Source organism: Artibeus jamaicensis, unplaced genomic scaffold (assembly GCF_021234435.1).
Source record: "Artibeus jamaicensis isolate MK-2021 breed Jamaican fruit bat unplaced genomic scaffold, CSHL_Jam_final contig_2170, whole genome shotgun sequence".
Lineage (NCBI taxonomy): Eukaryota > Metazoa > Chordata > Mammalia > Chiroptera > Phyllostomidae > Artibeus > Artibeus jamaicensis.
In genome coordinates this window covers 1,107,998-1,135,032 of record NW_026521445.1, presented here as the reverse complement: position 1 = coordinate 1,135,032, position 27,035 = coordinate 1,107,998, and the positions used below count along the sequence as shown (strand labels likewise).

Here is a 27,035-nt window from a genome sequence, read left to right as displayed (position 1 = left end):
AGAAGTTTAACTTTGAAGATGGGAACCTAATTCTTTCTTAAATAAAATAAAACGTTGTACTGGCTTATGGTCAGAAGCAAAGCTAGATGTAGAACCCACATTTCCTTGGTAGAGCCCAAAGGTTTTATGTAGCAGTATTTTCTTAGCGTGATTATAGGCCAGTCTAGTGTATGGGGGATAAAGCAGGCCTGTTATCATGCTCGAACACGGTGCTCCTTCACTTAGGGAGGTTGTAGACCCTGCTGGGAAGACAGCCTGCCGTTAATTCCATACCTTTTGTGCTGGTCACTTCACACATGTCGTTTTGACCCACACATACCTCTGCGAAGGTCATCTCCTTTTTACAAATGAGAAAGCTCAGAGTCAGAGTGTCCACCGTGGTGACTGACTTCAGCCCCTTGTGCTCTGTGCTTTTCACTTGTCCAGCACTGTTCAGTACCCGCAGTGGTCACGAGGAAGGTCTTTCAAGTACATTGTTGCTCCTGACTGTGCTGAAGTTCACGGTGATGAAGACCAGAGCGGACCCGAGCTGGTCTTATACTCTCATCTCCCTCACTTGCCTCCCGGAGTGGGGAAGGGGTGGGTTACTGCCATCCCTTGGGGAAGGGATGGAGCCAGGGGTTCTCCCCGCAGCCTGGCTCATCTGCACTAGAGCCCCAGCTGAGTAGTGGTCTGTTATCCATAGTTGGGACCGTCGTGAATTATTCTAGTACTGTACTTTCCTAGAAAGTTGTTCTGAGAGTTATCAGAATCTGGATAAATATGTCCCCGTCAGTGTTACGAATGTAAACATCCCTTGTCAAAAAGAAAATATATATAACAAAAAAGAGTGGGGAGGTTTGGAATGTGTACTAGTAAGAAGAGGAGGAGGGGGAAGCGTCTTGAGCTCTCTTGCCCCTGCCCGCTAAAACACTGCCTGTCGCTACCAGGACCAGAGCCTGCGGCTTGGGGCTGGGGTAGAGCTCTGTCTACATTAAGTGATAAACTGTATCGAAGAGTGTGGAAAAGCAGCATGCGCTCTAGGATTAGTTTTGTATTTCCTAATGAGTTTTTGTTTTCCTTTCTTAGTATTAGTTCAGAAGCAGGCCTGGAAATTGATAGTCAGCAGGAAGAAGAGCCTGTTCAGGCATCTGATGAGTCAGATCTTCCTTCCACCAGCCAGGACCCTCCTTCCAGCTCTTCTGCAGGTCAGTTCCTGCTGTTGACCGCAGCACAGCCTTGCTCATCGAGCCTGCTTGCAGCGGACGCTTTTGGCAGTAACAATTTAGTAATCTCTTCTCCTGAATCTTACATTGCTTTATTGAAAATGGAGACTTTATTTTATTTTAGGGAACGTGGTTTATATGGAAGGGAATGGTCTGTGCTGTGTTGGCAGTGCTAAGGGGCTGGGGTGGGTGCCTGGGAGGGAGCTGAGGAGCAGGGCTCCAGGCCTGTCTCTCACCTGTTTAAACCAGAGCAGCTCATTGTTATGTGGCTGCCTATAGGGGTCTACATGAAATCGGGGGGGGGGGGGTCTTTAAAAGAAGTTTGAGATGCACTGATGGAAACAGTTTTGAAGTGTGACATTTTAACTTTGAAAAAGGTTATTTTATGTCTTTTTTTAAGAGTATAGTTATTTCTGCAGCAGTGCTTTTTAAAGATAACGTTTGTTGAGTACTCGCTGTGTTTGGGGCACTATGCTAAGCTCGGGTCCTCCTTTTATAGTCGTGGGGGCGGAGACACTGAAAGGTCGCAGGACTGCACTGCAGTCACATGGCCGGCAGAGCGAGGGGTAGCCGGGCGGGAGCTCACAGAGTTTGGCTCCAGAGATGCTCGTCTTAACGTGCCATACCAGTCTACCTACCTCGAAATGTTACGTGTGGAGTTACTTTTGTTGTTAAAGAAATATAGTCCGCGGTCACCCACTCGGATTATTTTCATCGAATTGTTACAGCGGTCATTCTCAAACTGCGCCAGGTTTTACGGAAAAGACTCTGGTTGTTGACACTTTTAAGTCATGGCACACGGCCACATCAGGGTCCCCTCAGCCGAGTCTCTGTGACACGTCAGCCTGTTAGCCAACATTTCTAGTTTCCAGTCTCGCATCCACCTTTTATCAACTAGTAACTTTACATCACTGCACATTTCATCAGGAAATAGACATTCACAACTAACCTCACAGCCAGAATTAGAAATAATGTATATAAGTTGTATAACTCTATACTTCACACACAGTAAAGCTCAAAAATTATAACTGTCATATTTATTATTAACACAGTTAGTGCCCTGGCCAGGTGGCTCAGTTGGAGCATCATCCCGTATACCCAAAGTTTGTGTGTTCGATTCTTGGTCGTGGCACATACCCAGGTAGCAGGTTCGATCCCTGGTCAGGGCATGTACAGGAGGCAACAGACTAATGTTTCTCTCTCACACTGATGTCTCCCTCTCTCTCCCTCCCTCTCCCCCCTCCTCTCTTAATTCTTCCCTCCCTTCCTCTCTCAAATCAGTAAGATACTTTTTTTAAAAAAACCTTATCCTCAGGTGAGGATTAAAAAAATAATAATAGCCCTGGCTGGTGCGGCTGAGCGGATTGAGCACTGGCCAGCAAACCAAAAGGTTGCCAGTTTGATTAAGGCACATCCCGGGTTATGGGCCAGTAACCCAGCTGGGGACGCATGAGAGGCAACCGATTGATGTTTTTCTCACACATCAATTTTTCTCTCCCTCTCTTCCTCCCTCCATTCCCCTCTCTCTGAAAATAAATAAAATCTCTTTTAAACAAATAAAAAATACAATATCAGTGAAGTTCTGTGCCCCCAATTATATTCTGACGTCCATGAGAATTGTCTTTTCTCAGCACAGTTGGAAACTTCTTACTAGAGCTGGCGTGAAAAATACTGTTCTTCTTCAGTTTTACAGTGTATTATGAAATTAGGGTCTCTCTACATTTATTCGATAATATAAAACACAAAACTTTCCCATCTGAGCAGTTATTCATTTAGTAAACAAATATTTGAGTGCTTGCCATGTGCCAGGCAGTTTCACTGAAAGCACTACTAAGAAAGTGGCTTTTTTTTTTAAGTTTATTTATTTTTAGAGAGAGGAGGGAGAGAAACATCAATGTGTGGTTGCCTCTCATGTGGGCCCTGCCGGGGACCTGGCCCACAACGCAGGCATGTGCCCTGACTGGGAATTGAACCAGTGACCCTTTCGTTCGCAGGCCGGCACTCAATCCACTGAGCCACACCAGCCAGGGCAGAAAGTGACATTTAAGTAAAGACCTGAAAGAGGTTCGGGAGTGACGCTGTGCAGTCATGTGGGGGAGGGTGTTCTAGGATGAGAGAAGTAGCAGACACAGAGTCTGGGAGGCAGGGGTGTGACTTGCTCAGGGTCAGCAAGGAGGCCCGTGGCTGGACTACAGCAAGGACAGAGACAGAGAGAGACCGCAGTAACAGAAGCTGTGGGGAGGGTAAGCCTCGTGGGCCATCGTAGCTGCTTTCACTTCCAGGGCAGAGGAAGCTTTTGCGGGGCTCGGAACAGCAGCAACATGATCTGACCTAGACTTAGCAGGGTCAGTTTGGCCGCAGCGTAGAGGAGGGGCTGCAGATGGGTGGTGGGCAGAAACGAGCAGAACCTGTGGAGGGCGTTGCCGTAATTCAGGGCAAAGATGGAGTTTTAGACAGAGTCGTAGAGCTAAGGTTGGGAACGGAGGTCCGGTTCAGGATATGTATTTAACGGAGAGCTGGCGGGATTTCTGACGATCGAGTGTGGACGTCTGAAAAGGGGAAGAATCAGTGTATCGTAACGGGCTGTCCTTTTCCTGTTTTTATTCTCCGTTGTGTTCCTCACCTGCCAGCTCGCGGTTGACACAGGGATAGGCACCAAGTGAATATTCAGTTTGTTGAGTGAAAGAATGGAAAAGTCAAGAACTTACCTTTTCAAACAAAATATTTTCTTTTTATCCTGTTTGTTAAAAATGCCATCTTAAAAAACTTCTAAATACTGAAAACAAACGGACCCCTCTGCATTTTACCCCTGCATTCAGTTTTTGCCATTATCACTGCTTTTTTGTTTTTTGACTTGCTTTCCTGTATCTTACTGCCTTCCGTCTTAGATACGAGCAGTAGTCAGCCGAAGCCTTTCCGACGAGTGAGACTTCAGACGACTTTGAGACAGGGCGTCCGCGGCCGTCAGTTTAACAGACAGAGAGGTAAATTCCTAACATACTGACTACGTGGTGTGGGGCGCCGAGAAACAGCACTTTTCAGTCCTCAAGCTTCCAATTTGTATGTTGTTTTTTTAATGTTCTAAGAATTGATTAAATAATTGTGCATTGAGTATGTGACATTCACTGATCTGTAAACGTCTTGTAGACACATGTTTATACCATAGGTGTGTAATGAGTGTGTGCTTCTGTTTGTTTATTCCTTGAATTCGAAGTAATACTTAGAAAAGCTGACGTGCTTCAGTGCTGTGTACTCGTTTGGGGTGTCTCTGCCCGTTACAGTTTATTCCACAGAGTAAAGCTTTGTGCGGCTGGTTTAAAAAATGTGAAGTTTGAATACCTCCATGTTTTCTAATGTAACCATTAGAGATTGCATTCGCGTGATAAAAACATTAATCTAATTGTATTGAAAATGCGAAATGTTGAAATTAATAATCTTTGAAACACATTTTAGAATGAACTAGAGTAAGTGAATATTCTAGCTTCGGGCTAACTTCTTGAAAGACACATTCAGTTTGACTCTTCTTTTTTTCTCTCATAGGTGTGAGCCATGCAATGGGAGGGAGAGGAGGAATAAATAGAGGAAATATTAACTAAATATCCTATAAACTGTAATAACTGTGAATAAGATTGTTCAGACTGTGTTAGTGTTACGATTGTCGAGCTTAAAAAAATTTTGTATTTAAATCGGTATGCTTATCTCAACATTCTTTATTAATAAAATGTATTTCAATGTCAAAATTTATCCTTTTTTGCTTTCATTGTCAAAATGCATCACTCTTTCCTCGCTTTCATTGTCCCTTCCCCTGCTCGCCGGCCTGAGGGCAGTTGTACCAGACGTTGGCTAAGGTCCTCCCGGGGCGGGTGGAGAGGGCTCTGGCTGTCCTCCTGGGCACGTCGATGCTGTAGTGTTGGTCTGGAGAGAGAGTGTCGTTCATTAACAGGGGAAAACGCACTCGCGTTTAAAAATAGGTTATGTTGATTATTATAGTCAAAGGCGGCGGGGCATATCATGTTACTATCAGAAATGTTTCTAATTAATTTGAACTTTCTAACAAGAGGGAAAATAGTTATGTTGACAGGCTGACCTTTCACCACCTGTTAGTAAAATTAGGTTTAACTCCTTTTTCAAAGTGAAAATTTGAGAAAGCCAAGTTCATTTTTAAAAAAATATTTAAAAATTTTTACAGTTTAACTTCTCACCTGAGTTACCATTCAGCACTTGGCGGGTTTTGTTTTGATTATATTTGTATTTCAGAGATTAGAGCGCTTTTCTGGGAGGCTGTTCGGATTTTAACTCACCCCTAGAAAAGGCGTAGTAATCGTAGCCGTCGGGTTTCCTGATGTTGGGCAGCGCCACGGCCGAGGTCACCACGCTGGGAAGTCCTCTCCACAGTGAGCTCACTTTGACCTCATTGTGGAGGAAGCCTGTGGGGGACATTGGGAAGAGCAGCCGTTAGAGTCAGACAGACCCGGCTGGCCTGGTCGTGCCCCTCTGCCGACGTGGTGTGAACACCTACTTCTATCACTGTTCAGAGGGTTACAGATTTGTATGTAATGTTGTCGGTAAGAGATGCTTGATAAACAGTATTTATTACAATTCACAAACATTCAAACTGCAATCCTTACCTACAGAGAAAAAGTTGATCTTGGATCATTCATGGAGGCAAATTGATGTCAAAGTGTTAGGGTTGTTTGGTCAGTATTTATATTTAATAAGGCTTACTTTATAAGAAATTCTATTACATCCGCTTCACATGTAAGCATTTTGACACAGGAAGAGACGTTACCTTTGTCTTGGTAATGGACTCTGACGGGCGTGTATTGAATTCTGATGGTGTGCATTTGCGGTCCAATCGCCCGCTGGAAGCGACGTCTCCTGACCTGCGTGGTTTCTCCAAACACTGGGTAGTTAATGGCAGGCCTTCTTGCAGCGCACTTCCTGGTGGGTTCCTGTTTGTAAGTGTACTCCTGCACTCTGCCGCCTGGCGTGTATTAGAAAATCATACTTAAATGGAATTAATTTTAATCCCCCTGCCCCCCCAAAAAATGGAAAAGAGCTTTTACAAGGTGGAAGAAACAATGTTTTTCATAAAGGAGGTATAGACAATAATAGTGCTCAATCAAGGGTATTTTGAAACCGATTACTACATCATGCAATACTTGAATTAATAAAGCCAACAGACTGTGTAGTTCTGTACTTAACTTTGTGTAAAAGTAAATGATGACATTCTTTTTATATGATGACTAGAAACTCAGGTGAAATTATGGTTTGCATGTTGGGAGATGTAAATATGTCTTAGTGCCCTTGATTTTTTTTTTTTTACTGAAAACTTTTTATCCAGCTATTAAAGGTGTCTTTTGACAGTAAACCCAGTAGAAAGTGGAAATATATTCAATAAAATTGTCCTGGCAAATCAGTTCTTGAAAGTTGTACAATGTCGATTATGTAACACACACCTCTCTTGAAAAAATACACAGCTTCAGGTCTGTCCTTATATTTAGGTATGGAAAGAGCTGCCACTATTTTTCCCGTTAGTCCTCCAAAGCCTTTTACAATTTGTTTGGGGTACCCAGGGTCTTGTACATCATTGGTGAAACGCCAGTACTGGGAATCCTGAAAATTTAAAAGAGGAAATGAGGTTAACAGCTTTGGGGGAAAAGGTTAGGAATTTATTCTTAGATTTAAGTATAGGGAGAAAGTTTTAACTTCAGTATTTGAATAAGTTGGCCATGAATGTGACCAAATTGGGGTTAACTTTTTATTAAATTTTGATGGCGGAAGAGTTCATTAAAATATGGAACCCTTCTGAAGTGGAAGTTAAGCTGATTTGTTTTTATAATAAAGAATAACTATTTGCTGATTTCTCGCCGAAGATACTTTTCTTACCTTAAAGAAGAAAGTTTTGCCTTCACAGTTGCACCTCGTAAAAACAGTGTCGATGGGGGAGGGGATACCCCAAACTTCAGTAATTCTACGGGGAGGAGGTGGTGGGCTGGATGGATTTAGCATCCAGAAATAATGACCTAGAATTGAAAGCGACAGATCAGCCTACAAGAGGAATGAATACTAAAACCTCTCCAAAAGAAACCAAAGTGAAAAAATTGTTAATCATGGTAAAAACATTGAATGGGTTCACAAGCGTTGTATGACCAGAAGTTCAGTGGGAACTGGGCTGGTACAGAACGCAGTATTTGAACACCTCGGAGAGTAGAACATGAGTCTCAAGTCTGAAATGGAGCATAACCTTGGAAATATTTTCGTTTCTCTAAAAGCCTTCTGACTTTGTGACTTAGAGAAAGCAAAGCCAATTTTCTCTCAATGTCTTTAGTCTTTCAGAATTAAGGACTTACAATTAAAGGACTACTAAAGTCGTTTCCGCCTCCACTGAACAAGTCAGAGACTGACTGCCTTTCAGATTTAATCCAAGTATAAGAAGCCAGGCCAGGTGACTCCTCCGCAAAGAGGGGAAACGACTACAACACAATCAAGGGGTTGTTTTCAAGTGCAGTTAGAGCAGGGAAAACACGTCCATATGTCATCTACTTGATAGGAAGTTAAAATCTGAACTAACCTTTCAATTCCTAAGAGTAGGAAAACTCAGTATCATTTCCAGCTCCTTGTCTGTTACTCTAACATGTCTAAACTTGTTAATCCAGTTATTCTAGTAATTACCCTTCAGGTTTTCCTAAATTGTGTGAGATAAATGCCGAAAGCAGAATGATGGGCAGAAAAAGAAGTATGTGCATAGCTCACCTCGAAATGCAACCAGTGTCCCGTTGGCCAGCGTCGTCAGCCCGTCTACTGGCTTACCGTTGCACAGATTAGTCTCATCTAAAACAAACGAAAAGTTAAGTCAATACAAAACGAGACAAGGGTTTGCTTCTTTCAGTTCCTCGCAGAGTTCCATTTTCTCTGTTCACCCCTTCCCGAGCACTTGAAGGGTATGTAGTTTGAGGTGTGTGAATTCCGCAGGTGGAAGAGAAATATATTTCATAATTGTTTTTACTTAAAGGTGATACTGTTCAAAAAGTATATAAAAATGAGTGAGAGCCCTGGCTGGTGTGGCTCAGTGGATTGAGTGCCGGCCTGCAAACCAAAGGGTTACTGGTTCAATTCCCAGTCAAGGCACATGCCTGGGTTGGTGGGGGGAGTGCTAGAGGCAACCACACATTGATATTTCTTTCCTCTTCCTCCCCTCTCTCTAAAAATAAATAAAAGCTTTAAAATTTTTTCAAAAAGGAGTGAAGAATTAGAATAGGCCACGTTAACTAATCTTCAAGTAAATTATTATTTCCTTGATCTCAACATAACATTCCATTTTCCTGTTCTGATTGCCCTTTGGAATTGACTTGGAAAAGAACGACACTGCAGATTTTCGCTTTGCATTGCACCTTCTTTTAAGGATAGGCTCCCAATTAAATATTTTTGGCATTCTGTACACTCTCTCTGCTTACGGATGCACTAAGTTCTTAACCATGGACATTACTCCATTTTCCAAAGATTAAATAATCTTACAGGGATTAGTTCTCTGCTTACCTAGAGAGAAGCTGTGAAATTTACCGAGTTTGGGGATCTAGGTTAATACACATTATATTAAATCAGGGCTTTCCAGTTCTGGCAGAACTACGTTAACATGACCAACTTCAAAAAATGAGTCACGGACCCTCTTTACCTGAGAGCATGGGGTTGATGCCGATGGCTTGGTTGGGTCCTTGCACTATGAGATCGGAGCCTGGAACGATGATAGGAGTTAACACCTGGGGCCTGAGGATCACGGGAGGTTTTTCTCCTTCAGCGGCATTTGCATCTTCGTCGTTTGGATTTTCTCCAGCCACTTCTGAGTTGGGAGCTTCATGAGAGCAGGGGCTGGTTGGGGGCGTGGCTTTCCCCGGAGAGGCAGGGTTTGGTGTAGGCGCCGTTGATGGAGTCATCTTGGGGGGAGACGGTGTCGGCTTCGGTTTTCTCACTGTCGGTGTTGTGTTTGGCTTTTTGGTAGAAGTGGGCGTCCGGGGTGCTTTAGTTGGATTTGGGAGTTTAGGAGTCACTTTAGGGTCAGTAGCTGTGTCTTCTGGTGGTGTCATTTCTTCAGGTGTATTCACAGACTCTTCGGTCGTAGTAGTTGTCTTTTTGGTTGTCGTCGTCACCTTGGAAGCAGGGGTTGTTTCCTTAGGAGTAACTTTGGGTGATGTGGTGGCATCCTTGGTTGTGGTAGTTGTTACCTGCACAGTTGTGGTAGTTTTTTTGGATTCAGTAGCCGTTTCTTCTTTTGGTGTTGCCGCATCTACTGTTGTACTCTTAGATGTAGCGGTTGTGATCTTAGTTGTAGTCTGTGTGGCTTTTTCTGTTGTCTTATCCTTCACTGTAGTAGTCGTTTCAGGCTTGGTTCCTTCAGGAGCCTTGGTTGTAGGTACAGCAGGCGCCTTGGGACTGTTTTCCAGAGCCTCTGGCAGGGGTTCTACAGGAAACTCAGGAGTTGGTGCAGCAGGATTCTTGGGAGGAGGGGGAGGAGTAGAGGCCTTTGAGATGGTTGGAGCAGGTGTCTCAGGAGAAGTGGGAGCCGGCTCCTTGGGAGTGGTGGGTTCCGGCTCCTTGGGAGTGGTGGGTTCCGGCTTCTTGGGCGTGGTGGGTTCAGGCTCCTTGGGCGTGGTGGGTTCAGGCTTCTTGGGAGTGGTGGGTTCAGGCTCCTTGGGAGTGGTGGGTTCCGGCTTCTTGGGAGTGGTGGGTTCAGGCTCCTTGGGGGTGGTGGGTTCAGGCTCCTTGGGCGTGGTGGGTTCAGGCTCCTTGGGCGTGGTGGGTTCAGGCTCCTTGGGCGTGGTGGGTTCAGGCTCCTTAGGGGTAGTGGGTTCAGGCTTCTTAGTGGTGGTGGGTTCAGGTGCCTTGGGGGTAGTGGGTTCAGGGTCCTTGGGGGTGGTGGGTTCAGGCTTCTTAGGGGTAGTGGGTTCAGGCTCCTTAGTGGTGGTGGGTTCAGGCTTCTTAGTGGTGGTGGGTTCAGGCTTCTTAGTGGTGGTGGGTTCAGGCTTCTTAGTGGTGGTAGGTTCAGATGCCTTGGGGGTGGTAGGTGCAGGCTCCTTGGGGGTGGTAGGTGCAGGCTTCTTGGGGGGGGTGGTGGGAGAAGGCTTTTGAGTGGTGGTGGGAGTAACAGATTTGGTTGTAGTTTCAACTTTGGTTGTAGATTTAGCAGAAACTGTCGTGGCTCCCAAATCTTTAGTAGATGTTGTTTCTGTGCTGCGTGTCTCTTTGCCTGAAGTAGTTTTCTCCTTCTCACTAGTTGAAGTCTCTTTAGTTGTTACAGAAGTCTCTTTAGTTTCAACTGTTGTCTCTGTATTGGCCGTCGAAGACGTCTCTTTGGATGTTTCAGAGGCAGGCGACGGGCTGGGTTTAGAACTTGTCGTTGTCACTGTTGTCACCTTGGAGGTTGTGGTTACTTCACTGCGTTGAGTGGCAGGTAGGTCCGGGGTTGAGGTGGGCTTGAAGTCACCATTGTCCAGTCCGCTTCCAGCTTCATCTCCAGCTGGTGGTTCTGGAGCAGGTTTCTTTTTAGGAGCTTGTTTCTTGTTATCTTTTACTGGAGAAAAAAAACACATGTTTTATTTGGGGGTAATTTCCTTGTCTTTAATAATGATATACGATCCCATTCTTATCGCTGACTAGCTTTGTGTCTCTAGGCAGGTTGCCAAACTCTAATATGTCTATTAATTTATTATAAAATGTTAAATACTTAAGCTATCTTATTGGGCTATCTTAGGGAGTGAAGTAGATAAGGAGTGAAAAGACGAGTAAAACTATACAATTGACCCATGGAAACAAGTGGCAAATTTGAAATTCCAACATGATCAATGTTTGTGTCTTTACACGAAAGCTCTTGGCCCTTCCCCTGCCCCACTGTTGTAGTCCCCACTGCTCAGTGCCCCTTTCTGCCTCCTGGAAACCTAGTTCTAACATCTGGAAGACTCTGCATCAATTCCCTGAGAGGCCTCTACAACTACACCCAAGGATGCTCCAGTCCCCCCCGCATGCTCCCTGCTGAGCCCCAGGTCCACACACAGGACTGTTAGTTGGTCTCTCCTCTTCCCAGTCCCAGGGGATGCGAAGAGGAGAGTAGGATTCCAGGGCAGTAAAAGGACCCCTTTTAACAGTATCCGCCATAGCAGCTGCCCCAGGGAGGAACTAGAGCCCCAGGGGCATTTCACTGAGACGGGTTCCATTTCATGGACTCAGGTTGCATTCCCACTGTGTGCAGGACTCTGTGGATGACTCAAAGATTAAATATCTGGCTATCCAGCTAGAGAGAAGGCTTCGGGGAAAATCACAACCACCCAGGGAATAGTTCTTTAAAATTCCAGTATCCAAAATCCAGTATTTTCCTGGAGAAAGAGAATATAGTTTAGAATTTCAGGAAATAACAAGCAGAGCGAAGGGAACCTCTCCTCAGAAGGCAATAATAGCCTACCCTGCAGTATATTTTCCACTACAGACAAATCAGCCAGATATGACACCTAATTCATTAGGAAAATAAAGAAGACCTGTAAAAATGTGGAGAATAATATTGTCTTTCCCAGAAAGGTGTATGAGAATTTAATAAGTGAACGGGCTAAAGCAGTGTATAAAAAGTGTTTGTGAAATAAAAGAAATCTGGGAAAAGAAAAATGAAAATGTAAGGAAGATAGAGGACGAAGAAAGGGAGATGGTATTGGGTAGAAGGGACCACAGTCATTGCCGGCGCCGTCCTGTGGATCTGCAGTTTCTGTGAAGCATCTTCTTAACCTTTGCTTTAAAGGGGTTTCTCAGCTGCGTGGCACTAATGTCCTATAATAAGCTTGCATGGGCATCTTCTAAAATAACTTGTAAAGTCATACCCATGCCCCCCGCCCCAGTTCTGAAACATCCTCAAATCCCTCTACCCACTCCCATATACTTTTAGGTAAGCATTGTAATGGCATTGATATAGTCTTTGATCTTTATCAATGCTCAAACCTTTGGGTTTCTTCTTTAATTCTTTATTAGCAGCTGAATTTTTGGAAGACTTGAATTTCCGAATACTCGAAGAGGAAGAGGAAGAGGAGGAGGAAGACTCTTGGTTTTCAGAAACAGAATGTTCTACAAATTAAATAAAAAGGTTGATCACACCAATTGTGATTTAAAGCAAAAGAGAAGCGCCAGTCCAAATACAACACAAAAAATGCTGTTTTCTGGTCTATAAAAGTCTGCGTTCTAGTTTTATCAGTAACATGGCCCACTGCCCTTCTGATCTGTCAGTTAAAAGCTAGACACCTGAGCTTATCACAGACACTAGAAATATAATGATAACTTTCTCAAGTCTCAGCAGAATCTATTATTCTGCAAAAAAAAAAGATCGTGCTCTTTTTTTTTTGGTAACATTGAGACTTGTTTCTTATGATTATTTTAACCTAGACCCTTCCTGGGTTCAGTAAATAAGGAAAATAAATATCTGAGTAGGGTTTATACTTTAGCTTAAACTTCAACTCCAAACAAAGTAAACAAAAAGTGTAATGAGCCTTTAATGACTCAAGGTGACCCTGTTCTATGAAGAGTCTTAAAAGAACCGTCACCGAAAGGTTATTCCTTCTCAGAAACCTCCTCTTGTTCCATCTGTCATCTTCCTACCTTCTGTTATTTCCTCTGATTCTACAACTTTCTTAGTCTTCTTCTTGTCTGTGGATTTGGGTGAACGTTTGGTGGTTGATTTGACGGGCGGACGTGCTCCCGCAGGCGGAGGCGCTCCCGCAGGCGGAGGCGCGGTCTTTGGAGATGGCGGTGTGGTGGGGTTATGCACTGAGGCCAAGCAAGACAGGCGGGTTAACATCTGTTCACACGCGTCACCAACTTAGCGAGAAAGCCGTGGTGCATCGGCCTTCGAGGGGACATGCTGGTGACCGCCAGCGTGGCAGGCTTTAGCCAACCAACACTAATGACTTGAAACCAACAAATTCTGAGGGTGCATCGCTATAAAATATTGGTTCCCAAATTGGTATAAACTATGACCAGGAGCTCAGGAGTCAGAATTCCAGTCCTAGGCTCTACCATTGTGACCTTGGGGAAATGGGTGAATCCCCTTTGAACTTCACTTCTTGCTTGCAAACTGAGATGTTTCTCCTAGATGATTTCTGGAGCTCTGTGCTGTCTAAAAATACTTCATAAACCCCGTCCCGTGGGCCCGCCTTCCATGAGGATCAAAGTAATGACTGTGTGTGGGTGGGAAATACGATAATTACACTGTGTTATTTTCATATTCTTCTAAAATAAAGGATGTCAATTTACCTTTCATTTACTTTTTAATTACGGAAGTTCTACATGAGTATCTCCTCTTGTGAAACTTCCACGGCTTCACATTATGCTTCTCCCAAAACTCGTTACCCTCCCCCAAGTTACACAGCTGTTAGGGGTTCGAGTTTCTTCTAAACTTTGAGTCACCCCTCCGCCCACCTCTTTTCTTGTCTAGAGGAGAAGCTGTGGTTTGATCATTAGGAACCTGAAGAAAAGGCGAAGGACGTCTGAAAGATCAGGCAGCAGAGAACAGCATGGGCGCCCGGGTGGCGGAGCCTCGTCCCTAAACCCAGCTGCACTTCCCAAGCCTCTGCAGTGTCCAAGAAGTGACTGTAGCCCCTCTCTCCCCAGCTTTCTTCCCCCAACAAAAGTGACAAGTACTCAATCTGAGAAACTGTTCCACCACAGACTACTAGCTAGGGACCTTCAGCAAAACACTTAACCGCCTGGACTGTTTTCTCACCCATATTCATAACTGGACAGCTGATTCCTTCCATTCTTGAAAAGTTAGGACATTGAGATTCACAGATGCCTACAGGCAGGCTCTCTGGTAATCTCGAAACAGCTACGTGGTGAGTCACAAGATAATATTGCTTGCTGTTGTTTAAAGTGTTGAAGCTCTGGCTGTTTGTTTGTTTGTTTAATTTTCAGATGGGACCCCACTACCTGTGAATTCTGCACCTGAAAACTGTAACCCTCATCAGTTTTTTCCACTGAGTCCTCCTCTAACCTCGGGCAATCTGACCGACCACTTAGTAGCAGAAAGCTTCTTCTTTCCAAACGGGTTCTTCAATGCCTCATCACTTTCCCACCATCCTCATTCCCCACCTGTGCTCTGCCCGAAATGCGTTCTTAGTTTTTTGTCTCTCAGCCAGAACAATTCTCTGGGCAGAGAGTACATAGGTCCCGCCCACGCGGGTCCTTCTGGTAGCTGCGGGAACTCTGCACTCTGAGTTTTTGATTACAAGGGTGTTGCCTCCCTTATTTTTGGAACGCTTTCCAATGAAAACATTGAACGGTGAAGAAATGTCCGCTCTACCGCTTAGCGGTTTTCCACCCTGTTTCTCCACCGTTTGAAAGAAGCAGCAGGCGCAGCCTTGTTTAAATAAAATGATAAGGTTATGCAAGCAATGCTTATTTTCACGTTCTTCCACAAACATTCTTGTTTTAACAAAAGTAGGCTTTAAGAACAAACATTTGGCAAAAAAAAAAGGAATCCATTACTTAAACATATTTTTAAAAGCTTGTGGGTTTCTTGGGTAAAATTCAGAGGGGTTTATTACACTCTTGGAGGACTCTGCAGGCCCTAGAACCAGAGAAGATTTTTGGTGGGTCTATCTCGCACAGGCACTTGCCAAGAGAGTCTTGAGCCGGCTGTCAACAAGGTGGGAAGAGACATACAGTGGACAGTTAACAAATCCTTGGCAGGCTGGTTTGGAAATTTAGTGCCTTAAACTAAGTCCTAAATTTACTAGTTCAAAGAAGCTAAAAGTGTGGATTCCCTCCTTGAACACACTGAAAAACGTTACTGCCCAAAACACAGATAGCTCAAACGACAGTGGACACTGCGGGGTCCGCACCACTCAGGCGAGACAAGAAACCATCACGTGAGTGGGTTGCTGTGGATGTAACCCACAACTGAACCACACCTGAAGAAAAAAGCATTTACACTCAGGCCCCGCCCTCTCTCCCCGAGCCTGGCTGAGCCAGGGGGCCACTGTTGGAAGAGGCTTTCATTCTCTAGTACATCTTGGTGAAACAAAGTGAATAAGGAATGGCTTATGTGTTAGTAAAATCAAGACCTTGGAGGGGCTGCGTGTTAGACATCATGGGAGAAGATGCGGCAGGCGCACGGCTCCGGCTGCGCCCACGTGCGCTCACTGGCCCTGGGATGCTTACCTTCTTCGCAGAAAGCCTCATAATCCGGACAGCACTTGCCGTACTTCTTACAGTCTGAGTCACAGTCACACTCCCTCCCTCGAGAAAAGGACTCGAAGCAGCGGCCTTTACAGGAAAGCTCTACCCAGAGCAAAACAAAACATCAGGAATTATTGACATGCGGCCACGCCCCTGTATGGAGAGCCGTTGCCCACCTGCTAGCTACCCAGGGCTCCAAAAGTGTCTTCCTATGGACTTTATATAGAATTTGGAAAATGGGTGGTGTCCCAAGTAAGAAATGTGATGATTTAGGGCTACTTTTCTTGCCCTTCATGGCTTCGAGAGATACATCCCAATGCTACCTGAGTCATTTGCCTGTAGGGACAGTGGAAAACTGGGAAAAGTCTGTGATAAATCACCCTTTGTACAAAATCCCTCCATCCTCTCTCCTCCTCACACCACTGCTTTGTAATAGATGTTTTGTTAATTTAATGTACACATTCTACAACAATAGAGTCCAAGCGGGCCCATGGTTCAGCTCAGAATTATTTATAATGCGGAGACCTTCATTAATGACAGACAGGGCACCGTGTCAGGTTGAAAGATTTCAGCCGAACCCGGGGCAGGACCATGTAAGACAGGTCAGCTCTTATCAGAAACAGCTTCGGTGGAAGTGACCCCACCGAGGCCTATTTGAAATAATTTCCTACATAACACACACATTGCATGACAATATACTTATCACCTTCATGAGCAAATGCTAAAGCAAAAATAACTTTGATACACTTTTAATTACAATTTTTTTATAGAGAGTAAATATGAAATGTTTCTAGGTTGACAACAAAATGGCCCAAAATACATTCACAAGTGAAATACTATCATTTGAAAATCAGACCCTTTGGCTATTTATTGAAACTCATCATTAAACACTAATTCTTTGTCTTTCAAGTGCCATTTTCAGGTAAATTAGAAACATGTTAAAATAAAAAACAACATCAAGTGCTAGACAAGATCATTGTATGTCCATGGATTCCAGTGAAAGTACGGAAGGGCCCCACCACTAAGCAATCACATCTCGTTACTATTTCCTTAATGACTTTGGAGCCAGAGCATTAACTCTGTCTTTAGAACGAGACGTTTTACTTGGCTCTGATCAAAATTCTGTACAGCCTTTGGCGCCGTCCTGAGGTACAGCACAGGGCAATAGGTAGGCAAGTGAAGGGAAAGGCACCTGAGCAAAAAGAGGTGAAGCAGGGTGGACACAGCACAGCAAGGGGACTCTGGAAGACAGCGGTGATGACAGAGGAGGGGACAGCAGCTCTCAGGACTTACCCACGGTGCAGACTCTCTTGAAATCGGGGCAGCACTCCATGTAGTGTTGACAGTTATAGTCACAGCTGCAGGGGGTATCTCTAGAATACCCTTCCCCACATCTCCCTGCACAGCTTGATATATCTAAAATTATACAATATAATGTAAACATGGCCAATCCACTTTACAGATAGGGTGAGGTCCGATGAGGACAGAGCCATCTGGGGAGAGAGAATTCTGTCTGTTGGAGAAGGTTGGGAATGAAAGCAACAGGTCCAGGTGATCTTTGCCCGATCTTTTAAAGACCCTCTTTGTTCTTTTACTACACTGAGCGGAGCAACACTCTTTAGAAAATCACTCAAAGTAATAGCTTTGCACCCCTCCACCAGGAGGAGGATGCCAGCGACAGCGCCATGCTGCTGCTTAGGTGAGGGCTTGTTGCCAGTATTTGAGCATCTTCATGCTGGGCACTGAGTCGTGCATTAGAATAATGCGTATGACAACGTTGTCAAGGGGTATGGTCACCTCCTCTTTAAGAGATAGGAAAGCTGAAACATTGACATTTTAGTAATTTGTTCAAGGTCACCCACCTAGCAAATAGATCTGGTACACAGGTGTTACAGTTCTGCTATTTAGCTAATCAGAAGTGTCCTGATTTGGATGATGAACTTATGTGGCCATTTAAGTCAACAGCCCATCCACAACTGGATGTACGTGATTCTGAAGCCTGACTCGTTCAAGCCAATCACAGTGCCTCTTATTTTTTAAATTATTTTATTGTTTTTCAATTACTGTTGTCTGCATTTTCTCTCCACTCCTCCCCCTCAATAGTGCCCTTATTTTTTATGATAAGTTTAAAGTAAGCTGGTTATACCAGCTCCAACTTTCCTAGGCTTCCTGTTTTTGTTTTTTTAATTGGTGGGGGTAACTGGGTTCTTTAATTGCTGGGGAAGTCAGATGGTCACAACCACTGCAAAATAGGTAACTCTTGAAATAGCATCTGGACACGAATATAAAGATCATGAACAGAGTTTTTCTGGGTAAAGCAAAACAAAAGCGTCATTTTCCTCATATATGTTTTCAAAGTCATTTGGAAAACACCTAGAAAACCTCCCTGACCGATGACCACAGATTTCTTATATTAAATCAAGTAACTTTTCAAATACAAATTAAAGATATAGCCATCCTCTTCTTGACACGAGACTTTTTAACGTGATCAGCTGGAATTCTATAGTAAATGTTTGAGCATTGGGTTGAATCTTATGCAGAAGAAATCAAGTCACCAATTTTTCTGTAAGAAAGCTCAAAACAACCGAATCCATCTCTGGAATAGAAATTGGCAGGTGCAATGTCCTAAATCCATAGAGAGACGTGGAAACACACTGAAAAATATCTCAGAATGATGAGTCCAGGAGAGTTAAAGTCTTAATATGCAAATAAAACAGCAAATATTAGGACGAGTGTCAGACGTATGCACACAATACACACAAAAGACATAAATAGCACATATATATAAATACATATATATAAAGAAAAAAGGGAAAGGGAAAAGGTTGAGAAAAAGGCATCAATAGCATATGTATATAAATACATGTATATAAATACATATATATAAAGAAAAAAAGGGAATGGGAAGAGGTTGAGAGGGCAAGACAAGCAGACGACAACATCAAAATTCTTCTTTCACAGCAGATTTCTGGAATAGGAAATCAAATGTATTTATAGGAAAACTTATTTTCATAGGTTAAATGTCTGTCCTACTCTTGCTATTCATTTTAACAACTGATTTTAAATGCACTTACGCAAAGGAAAGCAAAATAATTTCAGTGAACTCTCGACTCCCTTTCAGAGGAGAGGTGGGTGAGGAAATGCCCCCGGTGTTGGGAACCCTGTAACTTTATTCTGAGAGCAGACAAGGGTCCGGAGGTTCCCAGATGGCCATCCTTCCCCATGAAATATTTGTATCTGCTTTGGTGCATTTCCAGCTTTTCTTATCTAAGTGCTTCTCTGAGGTTTGTGATAACTTCAATTATTTTACTGGAAATGTCTATTTTATCAATGTGATTTCACCCTAAGAGCTGTGGACCTAAGACCCAATGACATTCCCACCTGGGTCAGTCCATCTGGGGATGAATGGTCCTTATAAGAAAGAAAGAGCATTTTAAAGATTAATAAAGTGCCATTTCAAACACTGCAAATGTTCTCTGCGACGTGATATCTATATCTACAGTATACCAAAGTAAGTTATTTATCAATAATTTATTTTATGGAAGAGATTAGATTTCTTCGTGAACACGTGGATAAGAATTATATGCTACTTAAATATTGTTCCTATCAGTGTATCCTGTAATATTGTCTTTCCAGCAACATCCATATATTTTTTAACTTTCGAAAGAACCATGGGAATAATGAGTACAAAAATATTCTATTCGAAAGCTCAAAACATCTTGAAAAATTTTGTGATCCAGGGGGAAAATTGAGGATTTCAAAATGCTTACAAATATGTTCCATATGTTTTATGTAACTATAAGTTTTTACTCTGCATTAAACTTAAACTATACATCCTTAGAAATCTAGTTCTTTTGCTGTCATAAAAGTCAGAACTGAATGATCAGCAATGGCTGTGGAATAAAGTTATTTTTGACGTGAAGGTACCTTGAGAAGAAACTTGCTGAATCAAGAACACAGAGAGCAGCGACAAGTACACGGGAAGCAGTTTCCACTCCATCATGGTTCTCAGGTACCAAGCCTTTGCTGAAAAGAAGAAAAAAAAGCATCAGAAAAAAAGCATCAAAACAAAGCATCTTTTATGCTACCACTAGTTTACATCTGGGCTTTATACAGTGTTTCAGTAATTTTAAAATGCAATTTAGAGATAAAGCCATCTCCTTCTTGAAAAAAGACTTGTACCAGTAACCAGCTTTAATTTTATAGTAAATATTTGACCATTGGATTGGATCTTATGCAGAAGAAATCAAGTCACTGCCTCAGTCATGTTGTGGAACATTACAATTCTTTAGAATTTCCCCCAATAGAATACAAACTTATCTTAAAATTCTATTCAGATTAAAATCTATACTTACAGTGCAAAGTTTAAATCCTCTCTTGGGGAAAAAAATAGCCAGCTTCAGTATAATTTAATTTAATAAACACAGAAGTTACAGTTCCAACTTTCCCTCAACTCTCAATATAAATTGACAAGCTTCCAACAGGTGTGTTGCATAAATGTGAGCTTTTTTCCCAAAATTCCTAACTGCTGTCCTTGTAAATCTTTTTCAAATACCTTCAATAAGGTTTCCCTCTCCTTAATTGAAAACACATTTACCTCCATGAAGCAAGTTAACTTTGACACTTACCCGTAAAAGGAGAGATGAATTTCTCCAATATCCTGGAAGTCTTATATATCAGTGCAAATACATTGAGATGAACCAATTAGTCCAAAGGTTAGACAAAACCAACAGCGACAGCCAATGAAATCAAACTTTCCTCATTTCTTGGAGGGGAGCCCAGACGACCAGACTTGGGCAACATCTGGAAAACACTTCCATTAAGAAAAATGACTACTACAAAATAAATTTAGATTCATTGGCCCAAACACTTCTAATTTCTAAGTGAACAAATTGTTCTCAGAGGGTGAAGCGCTCTGCTAGCTCGTGGCTAGTGCATTGAAACAGCAGTTTTAAAATGTCAAATGCTGGTATCTTTTCTTTCTTTTCCTCCCAGTTGATCCAGCAAAGAATGGTCTTGAAATTTATCTAGTGTTAGCTTGTGTCCTGTGTTTTCGGGACTTCTATTAAATCAAATGTACATTTTTTTTCTTGAGGTTTGTTGTTTTCATGGAGCTCACAAAATTGGCTTTCAATGACTTACAAGTGCCTGACCCACGGTGTGGATTTTCTAGTTTCATTTATCATGTAAAAAAGAAAAACCTGCTTAAAAATTGTATTGCTCCCTTAGTTCCATTCTTTAAGCCCAGTAGTGTTTGGGAAAGGTCTTTTAAAATCACTAATTTAGCTTCCTTGCCACAGAGAAAATGTCAACGATCAGCCTTGCAGAGCTGAGTCAGCTCCGTTCCAAGTTTTACCCTATTTTTTAAATGCATTTTTTAAATGCGAATCCTGTCTATCTCCATAAGGCCTTGCTTTGCCCTCTAGTCTAGCGCCTTTGTGAAACCTTCCCAGATCAATCGCAAATCAGTCACAGCCAGAATCATAGTCAACACATGCACTACATTTTTTTAAGTTTAATCTTTATTATATTTTTTCATTACCATTTAGTCCCCTTACATCCCCTCCTCCCGGCTGTTGTCCACGTCTAAAAGTCCTTTTTCAAGCCCTGGCTGGTATAGCTCAGTGGATTGAGCGCGGGCCTGCAAACCAGACAATTGCGGTTCGATTCCCAGTCAGGGCACATACTGGGGTTGCAGGCTGGTTCCCTGCAGGCCAGCTCCCAGCAGGGGACGCATGAAAGGCAACCATACATTGATGTTTCTCTCCCTCTCTCCTTCCTTTCCCCTCTAAAGATAAATAAATAAAATCTTTAAAGAAAAATAAAATAAAAGTCCTTTTTCTTTTTTGCTCAGTCCCTTCACCCCCTCACCCCACCACCACCCCTGGCTGTCATCTGCTCTCCATCTCTGAGAATGTCTCTGTTTTGCTTGTTAGTTGAGTTTGTTCGTTAGATCCCACATAGGAGTGAACTCATATATTTGTCTTTCTTTGACTGGTTTATCTCACTTAGGATAATGTTCTCCAAGGCCACCCATACTGCTGCAAAGGGTAAAGTTCTCTTCTTTTTTATGGCTGAGTAGAATTCCATTGTGTAAATGTCCCATAGTTGTTTTATCCACTCATCTATGGATGGACACTTGGGCTGCTTCCCAATCTTGGTGATTGCAAATAGCGCTGCAATGAAAATAGGGGCGCTTATGTTCTTGCAAATTTAATATTTTTTAACATTTTTGTTGTTGTTCAAATACAGTCTTCTGCCTATTTCCCCCACCCATCCCCACCATGCCAGCCCTCCCCACTTCCCTCCTGTTTCCACCCCCCCCTTGTTATTATCCGTGTCCTTTTTAATTGTTCCTGTAAACCCTTCAACCGTTTCCCCTATAATACCCTCCCCTTTCCCCTCTGGTCACTGTCAGCCTGTTCTCAATTTCAGTGTCTTTGGTTATATTTTGCTTGCTTGTTAATTTTGTTGATTAGGTTCCTGTTAAAAATGAGATTGTATGGTATTTGTCTTTCACTGCCTGGCTTATTTCACTCAGATAATGCTCTCCAGTTCCATCTATGCTGTCACAAAGGGTAGTAGCTCCTTCTTTCTCTCTGCTGCATAGAATTCCATTGTGTAAATGTACCACAGTTTTTTGATCCATTCATTTACCGATGGGCACCTAGGTTGCTTCCAGCACTCGGTTATTATAAATTGTGCTGCTATGAACATTGGGGTGCATAGGTTCTTTTGGACTGGTGTTTCAGGGTTCTTAGGATATAATCCTAGCAGCAGAATTGCTGGGTCAAAAGGAAGTTTCATTTTTAATTTTTTGAGAAAATTCCATACTGTTTTCCATAGTGGTTGCACCAGTCTGCAATCCCACCAACCGTGCACTACATTTTATTGAAATCATCTGTTCACCTGTTTCCTTCCAACCCCAACAGACTGGTTTCCTCAAAGACAGCCAGCATCTCTGTCTTAATTCTGTTGCCAACATCTATCCCCGCGATTCACCAAGGTATTTAACACAGGCTCACTGTAACACACTGTTGTAACCTGTTTTCTACCATGTTACCTATTTGTTGGGTGTTGCATCTAGTTATTGCAAAATGCCTTTAAGTTGAATTCAATTATATCCGTATTTTACGTGAAGACCCACAGATGAGGAACCTGTGACCCATCGAAGGACACAGAGGAGAGGGAGCCAGAGTGAAGATTTGAACCCGGGTCTTTTCATTTTAACTTCCGTCACATTCCCACTCTATCCTACTCCCTTTGAATGAAAGCCATCACTTCATTATTTAATCATAGGACTGAATTTTACTCCTTAGTATGCGCGCACATAGATTTACGAGATTGATATGAAGTTCCTGTCTTTGTAAAGACAGAAATTATGATATAAGCATCTCTTTTGTTCCCACAATGTTTCTTCTAGGCTAAGTATGTAATGTACAAAGACGATTTAGAGACTCTCTGCTCCCCTCGAAATAATTTCCTCTGTCTGGGAAGTTCCTCCTTCTCTTCAGGGGTATTTCCCTTTCAGCCAGTGTTATATACGTGATCTTGTTGCACCAACCACAGCTGACAGGGTTACCCACAGGAACCTGAACTCAACTGGGCCGATATGTTCCCCTGTCCTGGAAATTTGGAAGAGTGATTCAGAGATTGTAAGTCTGTCTAGGTAGATAGTTAACCTATTCACTTCTGCCCATGGTCTAAAGAACTAAGAGAAAGTGCTTCAGAATAAAGAGAAGGAAAAGAATGAAGCAGTCATGCATGCAGAGAGAATTCTGATAGCTTTGAAGGTCTTGCTTACTCTCTGGTCCTGTGCTCTTGATATCTTCTTGCTCTTCTTTTTTTTTTAAAGATATTTTATTTACTTATTTTCAGAGAGAGGGGAAAGGTGGGAGAAAGAAAGGGAGAGAAACACTGATGTGTGAGAGAAACATCATTTGGTTGCCTCTCGCATGCCCCCAAATGGGGACCTGGCTGGAAACCCAGGCAGGTGCCCTGACAGGAAATCAAACTGGCGGCCTTTTGGTTTACTGCCTGGTGCTCAGTCTGCTGCACCAACACCAGCCAGGGCTGCTCTGTATCTTTATGGCAGGCTCCCCTTTGGGTTTGAAGGTGGCTAAAGATGCTTTCTGTTCCATAAAGCACTAATCATACATAGTAGATGTTCAAAAGACCATACCGGATGGAATGAAACCAAATTCTCTTAGTCTTTCATTTTACTGAGGTCCAGAGTAAGAAACTGGGAGCTTTGTAGCTTTTTCAAGTCAGACCTTGACCGCATTCCCTTATTATTTTGTTTGACGTGCTGGGAATACCAAGAAACCCGATACAGATATATACACAGACCCATATTATTAAAACAGATATAAATTTGTAAAGCAAATACAAATAAGCTTTCTGATTATTGCCTTTTAGAACTATCTGTAGTATCATTTTTCTCCATTAGACAAAGTCAATATAATGGTAAGATATTTTGAAATCGATTGAATAATCGGCTCCAGTAACATGTATTCTTAGCTTCCAGCTCTAGGCTTGGAAAACTGACAAATAAAACCACACACACACACACACAGAGTTATGGCCAACCCATTAACACATTCTCATGGTCATGAAGCATGTTTTCTCTGTATAAGAAAGTATGAGAAAGAAAGAGAAACTTTCTTAGATGCCAGGTTCCTGAGGTTTAACTTGTAAATACCTGATTTGCATAATTCTGTTGGAGAATGAGGCTGTCTGGATAAATAAAGCTTGTCTCTAAAGCATGGAAGCATTTTTAATTTTATCTATTTTTTTATACACTGTACTAAACATTCTGGTGACTCTTGGGCCGTTTGACCTCCCTAAGTTGATCTCACAATGATCATTTCCTTAGGGTTAGGTTCTTCCTTTGAGATTTCTCTGCTCATTAAAGGTATTTTATTCATGTTCACTTAAATCTCATTTGATTGGGATAAAATTGTCTCAGCATTGGCTTTCGTAGAGGGCAGAGAGAGTAAAGAAATGGAAAGGATGTAAGTAATATTGGATCCTGTTCTCATCTCCTAGGCATGGCTTTCACACCGTTCGCCCTCCCAGACCTCCAACTCTCTGCTTGGCAGTCCCACAGTGCTGCCTTCAGAGAACAGTCAAGTGTTTAGAAATGTTTCCTCTGCAGTAAATTACCCCAGACCACTGAGCCCTCCCACTTGTGCGCCCTGTCTCCATCCCTGCTGTTCGCTGTCACTTTGTTCAACATCCAGTGTGTCTGTACCTAGTGGCTTCTCTCCACCTTTTCCACGTCGTTGATGTGTTTCATTTCCTTCCAGCAGCAGCCTAGGAAAAACTGCAGCGCGCCAGGGGGAAACCGCAGCTGTAAGCCATCTCTTTATGGCCCCAATTTGCCTCAATTTTCCCCACGATTCTAAGTCCGTGTACTCTAGAAGTGGAATATTTTCTCTGCTCTCATTTGGAGGGAAGAACTGGACGTGGCTTTGTCTATTCTGTTGATGGCATTTTCACATACTGAAAAAAAGCCATTGCCTTTTACCCGGGTGTTGATCAAACATCTGAACTTTAGATAAGTATTGTGGCATTTGCTTTTGGAGATGGAAGCAGTCTCATAAGTGCTTCTGATTTTTGCTTCCTTTACTAGCTGCCCAGCTTCCCTTTCAGCTGTGCATGGTGAAGTGACTCTGTGACTCTATTTTCTGCAATGAAATGTGACTAGAAGGGGCATGTGTAACTTTCGCTTTCCCAACAGAAAATTGCTTGACCTGGACGTCTCTTTCCGCCTCCTTGCAGACTGGAAGGCAGCGTCCGACTCCAGCATCGATCCTGCAGACAAGAGGGGCAGCCTGGGAACAGCATCCCTTACTTCCTTGGCCTGGACGAGTCAGGGAGTTGTTTACAAGGAAATAAACCTCCACTTTATTTGAACAGCTCTAATTTGGGTTGTTTTTGTTATTTCAATCTAGATACCACCTTAACACAGAAATCCTAGGAAACTCCCAAATATTTGTAGGAATTGTATTCCAAAAATTGATGTATACGACAGAGCAATGCAAAAGAATGAACTGTTAGTAATGAACTATTGATACCGAAAAGTAAGAAGTAGGCTATTTTATTTGTAATTGACATGATTGTACATGGAGAAAACCCTGAGGAATCTACAAAAAGCTTAAAAATGAATGGATTTATCAAGATCCTACGATACAAGATCAGGAACAAGATTTATGTGGAGACCGTGTTAACGCACAAACATGAATGTGTTGTGTTTTTTGACTGTTCAAAGTTTCTTCATTTGTTCATTCATTCAATTCTTTTGATGAGCAAATAGTGCTCACTACTCGCCAGCCCTAGTGTGTTACTAGGAACACATACAGGGTGGGGCAAATTATGTTTATAGTTGTTCATATGGAAAATAATACAATAATTAATCAATAACAGTACAAGAATAAACTCTGTATTTTGCTTACTCACAACTGTAAACTTACTCCCCCCCCCATATATATACAAGATAGCATCCCTGGCCCTAGGATTTCTTGGTCCAGTCAGAGAGCCAAACATCAAAATCACTAGTTCAAATCCCCTGTGAAAAGGAGGAGGCAATGAGGAAAACAGCCAGAACTGGTCTTTGGCATCAGTTGGACCACTGTTGAAATCTCAGCCTCAAAACGTTCTAGCTGGTGGGTTAATATATTTCTTTTGCCTTACCCAGTCCTCAGGTACCTTATCTGCCAAGTGGGAGTGGTAATTCCTGTTATAACTTGGCACCGCAGAGGTGATTCAAAGAGAAGAGATAAATATTTTAAATATTAGTGACAGGTGCTGAATAAATTGTGGGTAGTATGATCGTGGTTCTGACTATGCCCCTCGCGCTGTGTGTGAACTGCTGTAGAAACCTGAATGAGGGCATGCCAAATCCACCCGGGGAATTCTTCCTGGAAGGAGGATGTGTAACCTTGACTTGGAAAGCTCCGTGGCCTGGAATGGGAAAGAAGACAGAGGTCGTGGTGGTGGACGAAATGATACAGCTTCTCGTTTTTATTCCTCTTGCCTATTTGTGCTGCAGCTCTGATAACCTGACTGATTTTTTCTGTGTGGAACTGAACTGAAGTAGATAAAAAAAATGACCTTGTCATCATCCTAATTGAGGCTTTTCCCAGCAGATCATTTTAGTGACCCAGCACTAACAGGTAACATGTTCAGCATTTACTCTATCACGTGGTGCGTGTGCCTGACGTTACTGAACTTCACAGTGATCTTAGGAGACGATTCTTGTCATTAAACCAGTTCTACCTTTGAGATTGCTGAGACACAGGAAGTTTAAGTAACTTGAGTGAGTTACTTAACTCAACTCAACAAAACTCAACAGCTAGTTTTCTAACCCAGGTAAGTTAGTATTCTAACCCAGGTCTGTCTGAATTTAAGCCGATTATTTTAATCAATTCTATGAGCCATGGGCAGTAATATCCAGGATTAGTAACTCCTTTCTTTGTGCTCCTACAAAACTTTATTTGCATTGCTGAAGTGGCTTTTTTACACATAGCAATATCAATCTTTCTTACTAGGTCATAAGCTTCTTAAGGTTCCAGAATGATTCCCGTCTTGTTCCTCTTGTATGTAGCCTTTTTCACAGTTAGC

The 27,035-nt window shown here is 42.6% G+C and overlaps 2 protein-coding genes across 7 annotated transcripts in view; one reads left to right on the top strand and one right to left on the bottom strand.

Annotated features, from left to right (window-relative positions):
• The window catches only part of TPR (translocated promoter region, nuclear basket protein), a 59,533-nt gene extending 54,584 nt beyond the window's left edge, over positions 1-4,949 (top strand). For both annotated transcript variants that reach the window (XM_037145705.2, XM_037145704.2), the window contains exons 50-52: positions 1,069-1,187; positions 4,094-4,189; positions 4,746-4,949. In XM_037145705.2, the coding sequence (XP_037001600.2) occupies positions 1,069-1,187; positions 4,094-4,189; positions 4,746-4,801 (271 nt within the window). In that variant the 3' untranslated portion in view covers positions 4,802-4,949. The remainder of the gene's footprint in view (positions 1-1,068; positions 1,188-4,093; positions 4,190-4,745) is intronic.
• On the bottom strand, positions 4,898-20,096 carry PRG4 (proteoglycan 4). Of its 5 annotated transcripts, none has more exons than XM_053658477.1 (13): positions 20,039-20,096; positions 19,338-19,436; positions 16,704-16,826; positions 15,393-15,512; positions 12,834-13,001; positions 12,183-12,305; positions 8,881-10,773; positions 7,962-8,039; positions 7,095-7,231; positions 6,665-6,821; positions 5,995-6,189; positions 5,507-5,632; positions 4,898-5,120 (listed from the first exon to the last, which is right to left on the bottom strand). In XM_053658477.1, exons 2-13 carry the CDS (start codon positions 19,411-19,413, stop codon positions 4,996-4,998), a joined length of 3,321 nt encoding a protein of 1,106 aa, XP_053514452.1. In that variant the 5' UTR covers positions 19,414-19,436; positions 20,039-20,096; the 3' UTR covers positions 4,898-4,995. The 5 variants fall into 5 exon arrangements, with proteins under 5 accessions (XP_053514452.1, XP_053514447.1, XP_053514458.1 ...); XM_053658472.1 differs by lacking the exon at positions 20,039-20,096 and adding an exon at positions 19,766-19,902; XM_053658483.1 differs by lacking the exons at positions 16,704-16,826; positions 20,039-20,096 and adding an exon at positions 19,766-19,902.
• Between the last annotated feature and the right edge of the window lie 6,939 nt (positions 20,097-27,035).

Bases quoted from the DNA above. Each gene is read 5' to 3' on its own strand.
- PRG4 (XM_053658477.1), bottom strand. From the start codon at position 19,413: ATGATGGAGTGGAAACTGCTTCCCGTGTACTTGTCGCTGCTCTCTGTG. The intron at 16,827-19,337 runs GTACCTTCACGT...GTATAATTTTAG, and splicing joins TCAGCAAGTTTCTTCTCAAG to ATATATCAAGCTGTGCAGGG. The intron at 5,121-5,506 runs GTGAGTTAAAAT...CTCTCTCTCCAG, and splicing joins TTACTACGCCTTTTCTAGGG to ACCAACACTACAGCATCGAC.